Source organism: Gymnoscopelus microlampas (genome assembly GCF_963454915.1).
Source record: "Gymnoscopelus microlampas genome assembly, chromosome: 7".
In the NCBI taxonomy this organism is placed as follows: Eukaryota; Metazoa; Chordata; class Actinopteri; order Myctophiformes; family Myctophidae; genus Gymnoscopelus; species Gymnoscopelus microlampas.
The window spans coordinates 5,173,007-5,187,380 of NC_139944.1; the positions used below are offsets into that span (position 1 = coordinate 5,173,007).

Consider the following 14,374-nt stretch of genomic DNA (forward strand, 5'->3'; position numbering starts at 1 on the left):
TGAGAGTAGGAATCCTACAGTCCTGAGTCGGACCCATCCATTGGTCTGATATAATGCTTTTTCTTATTTATATAAAAGACTGGAGAGTAAACTATGTGGTGTGATATTCAGGATGTAAAATGTACAATAATAACATTGTAATATTAAACCGTATTTATCAATCACTGTTCTCTATACATAATAAGGTTGCAACAATGTTATAATGTGGACATGACTCTCTCTCATGAGAGAGGGGGGGGAGTACCAGGTGATTACCCTCAAAGATGTGTTGTTATTGTCCGTCTTATGAAAAAGCCAAGTCTATGTATCTTAGTAAAATGTGTAGCCTAGTAATTCATTAGGGGTTAACCCATTAAGACCTGAGGCGATTCTTTAAAAAATCGAAATCCTAAAAAATAAAAAAAATCAAGATTTTTCAAAAATAGCAGATCTACAAGCTCATAGCGCGGCATGAGCTTGTATATCTGCTATTTTTGAATAGCCAAAGAAATCTAAAGTGACAGATGCATTCAAGGTCTTAATGGGTTGTTAAAACGTAATGTTTTGTGACAGTGTCACTGTCCATGGTGCTGAAGGATACACATATGTATTCAGTCTGCATTGTGATCATAGGGTATAGAGTGTTTATGTTAAAACAGCACATTGTGATCCACTTGCTTTCTTGAATGAGATTCCAAAAGGCAAAGGCATGCAGTCACTGCTTATACACTAAATACAATTTATATTTCTCCCCTTTCCCTTTTTTGGCAAATGTTCCATCACACAAAGATTTGCCGGCCCCCCTGAAGTAGACCCACTGTTGAACACCCATGATTCTAGTATATTAGAGAACAGAAGTTTTGTTCTTTGTTTTTTAGCGGCGCTAGCCGCTCTATACCTGACTTTGTCAGGTATAGAGCGGATCCTGCTCTATACCTGACTTTGTCCGTGTGCGTACGTCAACGTTGTGATTGGTCAGGTGCGTACGTCAACAAAGTGATTGGTCAAGCTTCACGTGACACGTGGCTATAAACACATTATAAACACATATCGATGACAAAATGTATCAAAGGCGCCGCTACCTTCACACAGGGTGTGATTTTTTTTCCAGATAAGTTACTATGCTTCTTGCTCCTGTCTCAGCGACCTGACTCAGTTCCCATCCTTCTTTAGAACAATACCAAGTTTCGTCTTCCAGGTGAACTTGTACACACAATAGACAGTGTTGGTATCTAATAGTTCATGTTCCGCACGCTGATTTACCACCATGTGAATAATCTAACCTACGCACTTATCCCTCCATTCTTTAACCAATCAGGTGCGAGCTATACTCCAGATGATGAGGTGGTTTGAGTGGACCTGGGTAGGACTGTTGTTTAGTGATGATGAAGCTGGACTAGATGCTGCCCTATTACTCCAGTCTGACCTGGACCAGTCTGGTCTGGGTTGTGTGGCATATTCAGAGGCTCTGCCCTTTAGCAATGATCTGGCTAAACTCCAGAGGATTGTCACTGTGATGAAGACATCCACAGCTCGTGTGGTCATTGTGTTTGGATATGGGAGCTATATATATAATGTCATGGAGGAGGTTTGTGTTATGATACATGTACATTTAGGGATTCATAATAGGCTCTATGCACAGCAGCCATTTTGGAGAAAAATTGGGCATCTTCTTACTTCCTTCACAGGTGTTACCAATGATACTAATGAAGGCTCTGTTCCATTCTGGTCAAACAGAGTCAGGGTGCTGATATTGTGCATGTTGGCTCACTAGAAATACTAGTGGGTCTCAAAGTGTGGTCCAGGGACCCTCATGGTTCCTTGAGAGGGTGTAACTCTGAGAGTTATGGAGGTCCTTGAAATTAAAACGTTTGAGAACCACTGTGCTACACTAAATGGAACAGAGCCTTCATTAGTGTCATTGGTAACACCTGTGAAGGAAGCAAGGAAGGGGCCCAATTTATTTCCAATATGGCAGAGGTGCATAGAGCATATTTGATGGAATCTAAAATATTCTTTTTCCCTCCTTTAAAAAAAAAACATTCAACAGGTGGTAAAGCAGAATGTGACAGGTCTGCAATGGATCTTACCTGCCACTTCAAGTTGGACGGGAGACACATATCTCCATGCTCCTCATTACCTGCCCTACCTGAGAGGCTCCCTGGGGTTTGTCATTCGTCGTGGAGAGATACCGGGTCTCAAGGACTTCTTGTTAAAAATACATCCTTACAATGACCCTGATAACAACCATGAAGATAACGTAGTGAGTATTTTTGTTCAATTTGGTATTTAAGCTGTTATTTCTAAATTACATCTGTTATTTTATTTATGCTTAATAGGCCAGTCAATCGAAGCCAAAAAAAGGCCCAACGAAAAATAAACATCAACAGTAATGTGATGCAGTTGTTATTGGTCCTAATACCCTCCCACATCATATATTAAAAGTTGTGCTTCATGGATTTTAGTGGAACATTTTTTCAAGGTCAACAGCAAGTGGTGCAGTCTTGGTCAAATGGTGTTAAAGGAGGAGTTCACCCCAAAAAATACTTATTTTCTATCAATTACACACCCCATGAAGCCTTGATTTCATGGATTTATTTTTGTTTTTGTGGCATTCCTAAGACAATAATTTTATGACCGTGTGTATTTCCGGTAGGAGACACAAATATTCTACTTTGTGTCTCCTACCGGATACATTAGCCGGTATCTTTCCATCTCAATCTTTCCAATAAAACACTTTTTGAGAGGATATTTCAATGTCTGATGCCTGTATTTGGGGTAACAGTACCCCAACACCCAATTGTTTGCCGCATTTGGTACTTAAAGTTTGTGCCACACCGCTCATATGGGAGGGAGTAAAATGATCTAAACCTGGTATAAATAGTACAACATGCTTAAAACATATAAGAAGTCAAATGTTCAAAAGTGTGTCCCCCCAGAGGTCAGGTTGTGAAACTGCAACTACTGAAAGGCTACCCCTCAAATGTACATAATGTTTTTGTTTTTTTTACTTTCACATTTTCCCCTCAATATACTTTCCAGTGACCTGTAATAGAAAATATACAGTGGATCAAATGAAACTGAGTTAAATTGGCATAATAATAACCACTGTAATTTGCTGCCTGTTAGAAAAATGGTTGCGCCTGTGAGCCTGTTGCTCCGACTGTATTTTATGTTACATGGGACATTATGGGAGTGTTAATGTGATTCAAAATGTATTTTCCAAGGTATATTTAGCGCAGTGGCATTCACAAAAACATAAACGTTTTTAATCATGTTTGCTAACTGCCCCACTGTTGAACTGACTTTATCAGTGTATTTCAATTTCTCAAATAGGCCTACTATGAGATGCTGCTTCACATTGTCAAATGCCTCAGGAGTCAATATCACCTTGAGGGCCTGGTACCGCCGTATGGTCCCCAAGGGGTGTGGAGGAGTGTAGCAGTGCAAGGGTCCACCTCGGGTGGGTAGAGGGGAGCATGATCTTTGATGTTGGCAATAGTTGGGTATATAAATGTGTTGAGGTGTCCATGAGAAAGGAGAAAGCAGAAAAACAAAATTAGCCCTTTCCCCCTTGTGCCAATACATTCAATGACCCTAACCAGACCAAAGAGGTGATTGAGGTCCTTGGATGGAAAGTGCTCTTCAGTGGAAAGTGCACAGATTTCCTTGTAAAAATGCACTGTAACAGCTTCAGCTTTGTCGCTTGTAACGCCTGAACGTCTGCCCCAACTGAATCTGCTACCAAACTTCACTATCTAAGAGCTTGGTCTGGATGGGAAAATAAGAGGGTATGGATATCATGAACTGGGGGGTGGAACCTGTATGAATGTTGCTCCAGACAGTCTCTTGAAGGTCATTACACTGTAACTGCTCCACTGCCTGCAAGACACTCTTGTTGAATATATAGACTACCATGTAATAATGTCTATGGGCCGTGTCAACCTGAGGAATGTGACAATCCATAATTATGTTTCTTCCAGAGGAGTCTGAGGATGGCAATGAATAGTGACTGTATAAGTCACGTTCTTAATGGGCTGGTAGACTTGTTTTACTGGATTGCTTGACTGGTTATTTAAATAATCGATGCATGCTTCAAAACATTTTAACCATTTTTACATTACATGTGACAGTTATTGAGGGTTCGAGGCCTATAAGGCTCGAAATCTCTTTGAAACTCTTGGGTTTTACTATTCTTCCGCCGTTTTTTCTGTCACGGCCTAACCGTGTGGTCACTTTTTACGAAACTCTGCAATATGGTAGAGGGCTATGCATCTCGGCCAAGGCCCGAAACTCAAAACCATTGGCCAAAGGGCGGGGCTGTAGCAATCAATTGAAAAATGGCAACTTTGAACAGGTACAACTCATGCCCTGTTTGACCTACAGCCACGAAACTTCGATACACACATAAGTCTAACAACTTTCACACCTGACTTTTGACCTCTGACCTTTAGATCTCCCACCATTTTGAATGATATGAAAAGCAGTTCAAATCAAACTCCTCCTGGGATTTCTGAGCAATCTGCACAAAACTTTTTACACATGAACTTTGGACCTATACCAACAGATTTATGTGGCTGGATTTTTTTTCTAAGTGAAAACGTTAAGCTTTTATGAGCCAATGAATATTGCAGTTTTATGACAATTATTCATCTGCCCCTAACACATAAATGCAGACTGACATTTGTTTGAAACTTTGCAGTAATGTAGAGGGTCATTCCAAATATCACTGAAACAAATCTGACTCCAATTGGCCAAAGGGGGGAGCTATAGCATTTTCTTTTAAATGCAAACTTTAAAGAGGCAAAAGTCATGCCTCGTTTGGCCGACAGCCATGAAACTTAATTACACATGTGCCTTGACTCATGAGGAACACATCTATCACTTTGACCAGTAAGCTCCGCCCTTAGATTGTCCGCAATTTTTAGCAGTTTGAAAAACACTTAAACCCAGGATTTTTGAGCAATTTTCGTGAAACTGTGTCATCTGTTTGGGCTTATTGCTTAACCATCTGCCTTGCAACCACAGGGTCGCCGGTCCAAGTCCCACCTCATGCAGACTTAATTTCAATTGCATTCCACACAACATGACTGTATCAATGAATACATGTGCAAATTAAATGCTTATTTGAGAGTAGTTATTTTCAATGTATGACGTACTTCATTGTGAAAATAGCCGATCTACAATCTCACAACTTTTTGGATAGCAACGCTTTGTGAGCTTGTAGATTGGCTACTTTCACTAGTTTTGGTACCGAGGAGACATCACATTTCTCTATTGGTAAATCCTTTGATCCACTGATCTTAGTTTTAGTGAAACAGGGGCTTGGTTCATGGCAGAAGGCAAGAGTCTATGATCTTCAACAGACACCGTCAGACTGGATGAAGCCTTAGCTCAATCACTAGTGTGACAGTGAGTCAGAAGGTTGAACGTTCGATTCCTGTCTATGGCCATGGGTTGAGGTGTCCATGAGTGTGGTCTTTAACCCTGGATTGTTAGCCACCATCCCTCAGCACTCTGCTCAGCTATTGAGAATGCTCATTTGTTAGTTGCATGGGCTGCTTTGTCTCAAGTTCAATCCATTCTGTTTCTATGTCTTATTGTGCTATTGTTCCATATCACTTTTTGCCTATCATGCCTCAAACCCGTTTATTGCTGCTTGCAGCTATATTGTTAATTTTCAATACATAATATTTTTTTAATTAGTACAATGGGACATCACCTTGGGACGGACACCATCTTGGATTTAGCAATAAATAATTAACTGATTCATCACTAATTTCACTGATTCAGTCACATCTCTGTGCCTTAAAACCTAGGGTTAGACACAAACCACCTTTCTAGGTTGAGTGGTATTTGAGATATAGCCATTTTAAGCTCCTGACAGCCATCATGGACACCATCCTGAAAATTACACCTTGCCTGGAGGTATATTTTCCTAGGTTTGTAGTCCTTTCTTAATGCATAGAGGTACCAACATTAATTGAAACATCTTTTGTATATATGTTTTTCAATTGAGATTGACAGGTTTATTTTCCTAGATTTTTTTGTATGTTATATAGTATTCCCAATACACATCCAAAAACCTTTTGTATTTTAATTGTTTTTTTTGGGTGGGGGATTAATATATATTGATATATTAACCCCCCAATATATATTGATATATTAACCCTTAATAGTAATGGTACCCCGAGAGTACACTACTACATTAAGAATAGGTCTGATGACTTTATGTCAAAGAACACCCTAGAACACTTTATAGGCATACATTATGTGAAATTAGAATATTCAGAAGCAGAGATATGCTCTAATTTGGTGACACTGAAGGCATGAAGGCCCCAAATTTCAACCCCTGAACTTACCTTGATCCACTAAAGATATAATACACAACTTTTAATATGTTATTTCGATGACCCAAAGGATCATAAAAAAAAACTGAATGATTACTATTGCAAATTTGTTTGGGTCAAACCACAGATTAAGTCCTCATTGTTGTTTCTTCAGGTAAGGCAGTTTTGGGAACTCACATTTCGGTGTAAATTTGCACCCCTTCCGTCAGAGTGGGTGGATGCCGGTGGAAGGGTGTGTACTGGACAAGAGGACCTCGGAACAGCAGAAACTACCCTGTTGGATGTGTCTGACCTCAGGGCAGTGTATAATGTGTACAAGGCTGTGTATGCTCTGGCCCATGCCCTCCATGACATGTTGCAATGTGTGCCAGGAAGAGGGCCTTTCATTGGGCACGGCTGTGCCAGTTTGCAGACAATACAGCCATGGCAGGTGGGATATTAATTCAGTTCATCTTTAAATGTTTCTAGTTGGATTAAAGATTCTGGATTCTGGATTCAATAACTAGATTTTCAGGCTGCAACGTAGCCTTCAAACCTAGTCATATGGTGTGCTGATAAGAGCGTTAAACACTGCTATAACACTGCTGCCGAGCAGCAATGCACTTGCAGCACCACTGTCCACTGTCATACCTGTGCGACCTTAGGTTCAGGATGTAGGAGTCTACGATTACTTCCTGGTAAAACTGGAAGTGAACACATCCACTTGCGGGTTGCACCATTGAACTCCACACCCCTCAGAGAGTGTATGGGTGAAATTTCTAGGCCAACAAACCGGACATAATAAGTAAAAAACGGAAGTCATTTTTCATGAAAACTAAGTTTGAATCATTTAGCATACAGGGAAATGGAGTTATAGTTATTTAAAGCCCAGCCAATAGGAACAAAGACAGGGCAGGGCTTAAGCAAATACAGCCCGTCCCTATTGGTCGTCTAAGAGCACCTATCAAGTTTGGGGCGTTTAGCATGCTGGGAACTGGAGTTATGGCTGTTTAAAGCCCTGCCAATAGGAACACAGAGGGGGCGGGGCTTAAGCAATTACAGCCTGTCCCTATTGGTCGTCTAAGAGCACTCGTCTTAGACGAGTGGGGGGGGGAGCAATGAAGGTGGTCTTTACAGGGTGCAGGTGGTAATCATATGTTGTTTTGGAGGTGGCCTTTGAAATAAAACACCGCATTGTCTTCTTGCCTAGAAATGTGGTCATAGCCCTGTCTTCAATATGCAAGCGTCACACAACATTCAGAAGTCTTCCTCACTCCTAATTCTCAACAAATCTCTGTGATTCTAATAGACTGATCTCAGCGCAAATCAGTCTATTCAAAGACAATGATTTGCGCTGTGCAGTGCCATTTGCTCCAAACCACACACTTCAGTTGGATTAATCCATTACACAGGAAATAAAGAACGAATTGCAATAAAATAACATTCTCTAGAATCAGTAATATGTGGGTGATACTTATGTGTAATAAATATGGTTTTGTTCAAAGGCTAGAGCTTATGATTTAAACGTCGGGATGTGTCCGACATTACATAGGCGCCTCAATGCGGTAACCGGAAAAGTCACCCCAAAACAAACTCGCCCCATTTTCTTTATTTAAGAGGTTATGGTAATGAATACGTTTAGGGTTAGGCATAGTTTTCTCAGGTTAAGTTTAGGAATAAGGTTAGGTTTAGGCATAGTTATACTGAGGTTACGTTTAGGAATAAGGTTAGGTTTAGGCATAGTTATACTGAGGTTACGTTTATGAATACCTGGTGGTGACCATCCCGAGCTCGCTTCATTTGACCCCGGACTAGTGTGTTTTGGGGCGAAACAATTAAAATGTAATTTGATCTGAGTTTGCTATAACCATACCAGACCATTCAGTTTAAGTGATCTAGAACACAAGCAATTTCTATAATTTTAAGTTTTCTATAACCAGCAATGTGTGAGTTGTAATTCTGTATATCAAATATTATATTCCAAGGCAATCAATGTCGGACTGCCTCTTCCATGGGCAGAGAGGCACTAGAGAGGCATAAGGCATAGGGCAGCCAGCTCTTAAAGGCAATGGCACCTGGCATGCTGATTGGTTGTATTAATGTAACACCCAAACCACAACTATGTAAGGGGTAGCGCAGGTGTTTTAGTGATAAGGCTGGTGGCGGAAGGTAGCAACTCGGCCACAGCTTTCTTGGGTTTCTTGTGCAATTCTAAATCCCCAAATAATGGGTAGCGTGACTATTGTGCAAAATGGGGCCCTTAAGTAGTTTTTTTAAAGTCTCTTTCTCTTCATGATTCTGCTCATCACTATTTCTAGCTTCTCCATTACCTGGAAAAGGTCAACTTCACCACATCTGTTGGTGATCGTGTATCATTTGATGAGAATGGTGATGCTATACCAATCTTTGATATAATGAACTGGGCGTGGCTTCCTGATGGAAGCACAAAGATTCACCATGTAGGTGTGGTCAGGAAGTCAGCCTCCGGAGATGAAGAACTCGTCCTAGATGAAGGCAGAATCTCCTGGAACTTTGAATCCAAAAAGGTCATTTCAGCTTTCTAAAACCTAATGTTGAGCTGATGTGAATGTAATTTAGACTGAAACTGATCATCGTTACTTTCCTCTGTAGCCTCCTCGGTCAGTGTGCAGTGAGAGCTGTTCCCCTGGAACCCGTGTGGCCAGAAGGAAAGGAGAACCTGTCTGCTGCTTTGACTGCATCGCTTGTTCTGAGGGAGAGATCAGCAATCAGACTGGTAGGTTTACATTACTAGTTCCACACCCAAACTACTAGAAGACTAGAGACTTGGGACAAAAACTTCATATCTAGAGCTATAAAAAGTTGTAAATCTGTAAAAAGTCCAAGCCTATCACCAGATATGCCCCCCGAACGGTTTACTGAACATATTTTTCTTTTGATTACTACTCATTTATATGATGTTTTGCATAGTATTGTGTATTAGTGTTTGTCATTAAATGCTTCAATGAATTGAATACACAGGCATAGTGCTTTCTTGGGTTTAATCCTTTTAGCATCCTTTTGCATAGAGCTGTACTTTCTGTGCTCTTTTTTTTTGCAAAAGTATTCAATCAATCCATCAATCCATCAATCAATCAATCAGAGAAAAATAAGCTTTCAGATTGATATACCAACAGTCCAGGCTCTTTTTTCGTTCAAATGTGTCTAAAAGCACAGCATTTGGCCTAGATGTAACCAGGGCATTCTGTAATGATTTTGCTCAGGCTCCTGAGCCAGCGACCAGTGCTGGCTTAATGCAAGGACTTTAAGTGCTGCAGCATTTAAGGAGTATTTAAGTGCTTTAGCATTTGGTGAACAAGTGAAAGAAGACTATACTATTGTGGAAAGACCAGTTGCCGAAGAAGAGGTAAAGTAGTGAAAAGCATCGGCAGCACCCACCGGTGACGCAAACATTTCCCGCTGCACTAATAGTGGTTTAGTAGGATGTAGCAATGTAGGTTATCTTTAGGAAAATACTTTACTTATCTCTCTCTCTTTAAACTTTTACTCTTTGTTAGACTCTACAGAGTGCAAAAGTTGTCCAGAGGACTTCTGGTCAAGTCCCCAGCGTGACCACTGTGTCCCTAAGAGCATGGAGTTCCTCTCCTACCATGAGGCCCTGGGTATCTCCTTGACAGCCGTCTCATTGCTAGGCACACTTGTCTGTGCCATTGTCATGGGAATCTTCATCTATCATCGAGACACGCCCATGGTACGTGCCAACAACTCAGAACTCAGCTTCCAACTTTTGATGTCACTCAAACTGTGTTTCTTGTGCTCACTTCTGTTCATTGGTCGTCCCAGACTCTGGACTTGTCAGCTGAGGCATGCAGTATTTGGGATCAGCTTTGTGCTGTGTGTCTCGTGTATCCTGGTAAAGACTATGGTGGTGTTGGCTGTGTTCAAGGCCTCCAAGCCTGGTGGTGGAAACATTATGAAGTTTTTCGGTGCTATGCAGCAGAGAGGAACAGTTCTGGCTCTTACTTCCATCCAGGCAATAATCTGCACAGCCTGGCTTGTGTCTGCCTCACCAACTCCTCATAAAAACACACAATACCACAGTGATAAAATAGTCTATGAGTGTGAAGTGGGATCAACAGCTGGTTTTGCAGTCTTACTAGGTTATATTGGTTTACTGGCACTCCTCAGTTTCATCCTAGCATTCATGGCAAGGAATCTTCCAGACAACTTCAATGAAGCCAAGTTAATCACTTTCAGCATGTTGATCTTCTGTGCTGTGTGGATAGCCTTCATCCCAGCATATATCAGCTCTCCAGGCAAGTATGCAGATGTAGTGGAGGTATTTGCTATTTTAGCATCTAGTTTTGGCCTTTTGATGGCACTGTTTGGACCAAAGTGTTATATAATCCTTTTGAAACCTGAGAGAAACACTAAGAAGTCCATCATGGGTCGAGGTGCCACCTAGACGTAGAAGCAGAAATTCAATGATAATTAATTTTCTGTGTATTTTACAGGAACTTTTTGAAGGCCTCATGGTTTCAATGGCTTAACGCTGCATTGTGTGATATATGGTCAAAAGGCTTGAAAACTATATTCTCTGTATAAGAATGTTTTTTGCCACTTCGGCCTCTGAGATTTCTTTTAGGTTTAAAACAGGTTATTTACTATTAATAGGGCTGGATAGAAACTGGTTCAACAACGGTTTAAAAAGTTGTGTAATCTCACAAACCGAGTTCAAGAAAAAAAATCATCAAACTAGTAGGTTTTGATTGTTCTGTCTGCCTAATAGCCATTGATATTTAGTAGTAGGTTTTGATTGTTCTGTCTGCCTAATAGCCATTAATATTTAGTAGTAGGTTTTGATTGTTCTGTCTGCCTAATAGTTTATCATTGAATTGCCAAACATTTCTCCCATTTCCCTTGGCACTCTCAATAACACTGATGTAAAAGGATTACAAAAATGTATTACCTGATGTCTAACTTGTGTAAATTGCTGTCTATCTGTGGTCAGGCCAGACTTTAATGATTGCGTCAATAACGGGTCTCTGATCTTCATTAGGTTTCTACAGTTTTCATCTATCCAGGGCAAGGAAACTACTTTCCCTTTCCTACGCTACCCTATTTAATCTTTATTCATTCGGATCACTCTCCCTGGGGTCCGCAACAAACATAACAATACATATCACATGTAACACAACACAATAAAAACATGTACAGTCTTTAGTCTTCTTAACACATCAAGTGATCATATTGCATTCAGTTTGGCGGTGTGACTCTACTCCTGTGATACTACAGATTATCTGAGCGAGCATGACACAGAATCTGAGATCACAAACAGAAGCAGAGCATATAAGATACAGAGTTATGCATCAACATAGAGCCCTTCAAGGGCATAAAATACAGATTAACATACTATCCACAGAACATTACAATCCACAGAAACAAACATTTAAATATTGAGCCCTTTAAAGACATGTGTCTATCTTAAAGCCCTTTAAGATACACAGATATAACATCATGCCATCCACAGAATCATACATTTACTTTTAAATGGCAGAGGTGGAGGCTGGGGAGGTGGAGGGAGGTGGAAGTGGAGGGAGCTGCAGGAACAGCTTTGAACAATGCTGAACATGAAGAGTGAACAGTGTTCTGCTTAAAAATACTGCCTAAGTGAACCATTAGATTGAGGGTGTACAGTATATGTTAGCTTGTTAGCAAATTGGAATTAAGGGAGCTGAGTGAGGAAAGACTGTGATAGCAATTTTAGAATGCCAATCTGTTCAAGATAATTTCTGTTTATTTAATTGTATTCGAACAATAGCTCCTTGACTGCAGCTGTCAAATCCAACAGCTGACTTCCCCCATGGACTGAACTCTTACGCTCTGTCAGCAGAATCTATTTTAGTATGGGCGTACATGGACATTCTTAACTTAATCTAGTCAGCAATTCTATTGTACTGTCACTTAGTATAACCTGTTTACTGTATATGTATATCTCCATTAACTCTTTTAACTCCATTGACTCGAGTTGAGAGACAGAGAGAGTTTAGAGACAGAGAGAGAATTTGAGAGAGATCAGACAGTTTGGTGAGATTATTGGTGAGTTTATTGGAGTTGACAGCGAAGGGAGTTGACAGAAAGAGGGGTAGAGCAGATTGTGTTTGTTGTGTTTGTAAAAAAAAAAAAAAAGGGGTAAAAAAGTATTTGTTTAGTTAGTTTAGTGTATGTACACACACACACACACACACACACACACACACACACACACACACACACACACACACACACACACACACACACACACACACACACACACACACAGGATTTACCAAGCAAGTGTCAGCTGGCAATAAAATAGACACATAATGAGTGATTATAGGAATATTGGAATAATGCTTTAAACATAAGAGTAAGAAATGCCGATCTTTATTTTTAGCTAACGCAGATTTAACACAAACATTATATTCTCTTTCATTAAAACCATTGGGGTCATAAATGATGTCTTGTTTAAGGTGCCAGATGTTACTTAATAGCCCTTCTGTGAAGTGTGGTGACCATTAAGGCAGGTACACATTGCAGGACCTTAAAGTGGTCGGGGAGTCATCTGATCGTGAAGCATTACACATTGCAGGAGTTTATTTCTTGAAATCGGCTGTCATAATATCGTTGTGGTCTTCACAACACAATTGATCCCCGACAAGGGCTGACACACTGTAGGATAGTTCACTAGGATGCTATCTCCAGAGTCAGACCCAATACATACATTTGTGTTTATCCCAATTCATTTTAATCGACGTATCCCGTGATATGCCTCTCTCCCTCTCCCCTCTCTCTCGCTCTCTCTCTCTCTCTCTCTCGCTCGCACGTCAAGAGCGCAGAAGCGGCCAGTGACAGAGTTGCCATGTCCGCTTATTATAAGCGACTTTGGGATTGTTTTTCTGTAAAGTTGCTTGAAAGTGTAGTTGCTTTTTTGGCCTTGTTTCCTAATGTTGTTTGAACCAGTTGTTCTCAAACATTTTCATGGCAAGGACCCCCAAATTAATAATAATAATTAATTGTCCACAGAGGCGCAGACCTCCCCCTTCTGAAAACATGTTGTGCCATAGACCCCCATTCAAGATCTGTGTGGATTTTGTAAATATTCCACATCCCCCCTTCTTCTTTAAAAATAGCCTATCTACAACGTGAGCTTGTAGATCGTCTATTTTCAAGTATCCAATGTATTTGTATATAGGCTTAAAGTGCTCATAGTCGCTTTTGTTGGGCTTGTTTTCACAAACCTGGTTGCTTATTTCTCTCGCAAAATCTGGCAACACTCACTCACAGACAACGACACACACACACACACACACACACATACACACACACACATACAGATCGCTCGCTCGCTCTCTGTGTCTTTCTCTCTCTATCTCTGTGCAATAGTCTCAAATAAACAGCCCCTCTTCTAGCACGCTCTCTCACTCATTCTGTTTTATGATAATGTTTAACTTAATACAGCACTGGGCGGTAACTATGCAGGGGATGATGAGGATCTGTTTGTTGTGGTCAGGTCCACAGACCTTCCATAGCCGGTGGCTGTAATGTGCTCTCATTGGCTGTAGCGTGCATATCCTCGCAAGCTGATCGGAGCCCCTTTCACATTGCATGATTTTCAGTCTGCGAGACACCTGAATATCTAACAGATTAGTTATCTGAAAACGGTCGGAAAGCCGTCGCAGAGCGGAGAATCGCGGCCACATGGTGTCACAGAGCCTTTCACACACAGCGAGCATTATCTCGCCGATCAAAGGCCGATCTGTGTCAGATCGGGAGGTTTTGTCGGCGAGCGCCAAAAAATGTCGGCGACAGCAATATCGGACCTAATGTCCTGCAGTGTGTACTTGCCCTTACAGTCTTTTTCACAATGATGCAGTCTTTATTGTCCTGTCAGGACAGGACCTGTATGTACTCTATGATCTTTATTGTCCTGTCAGGACCTGTATGTACTCTATGATCTTTATTATCCTGTCAGGACCTGTGTGTACTCTGTATGGTCTTTATTGTCCTGTCAGGAACTGTGTTGTTTGGTGAAAGGGTTAATAGTA

At 40.8% G+C, this 14,374-nt stretch overlaps 1 protein-coding gene across 1 annotated transcript in view; it reads left to right on the plus strand.

The window, feature by feature from the left end:
- The window catches only part of LOC311049472 (extracellular calcium-sensing receptor-like), a gene marked incomplete at both ends in the record, with an annotated part of 13,308 nt that extends 2,556 nt beyond the window's left edge, over positions 1-10,752 (plus strand). Inside the window, 7 exons of the mRNA XM_084063047.1 lie at positions 1,091-1,177; positions 1,298-1,527; positions 2,083-2,242; positions 6,484-6,759; positions 8,627-8,854; positions 8,940-9,063; positions 9,845-10,752. Of these exons, the coding sequence (XP_083919173.1) occupies positions 1,091-1,177; positions 1,298-1,527; positions 2,083-2,242; positions 6,484-6,759; positions 8,627-8,854; positions 8,940-9,063; positions 9,845-10,752 (2,013 nt within the window). The remainder of the gene's footprint in view (positions 1-1,090; positions 1,178-1,297; positions 1,528-2,082; positions 2,243-6,483; positions 6,760-8,626; positions 8,855-8,939; positions 9,064-9,844) is intronic.
- Between the last annotated feature and the right edge of the window lie 3,622 nt (positions 10,753-14,374).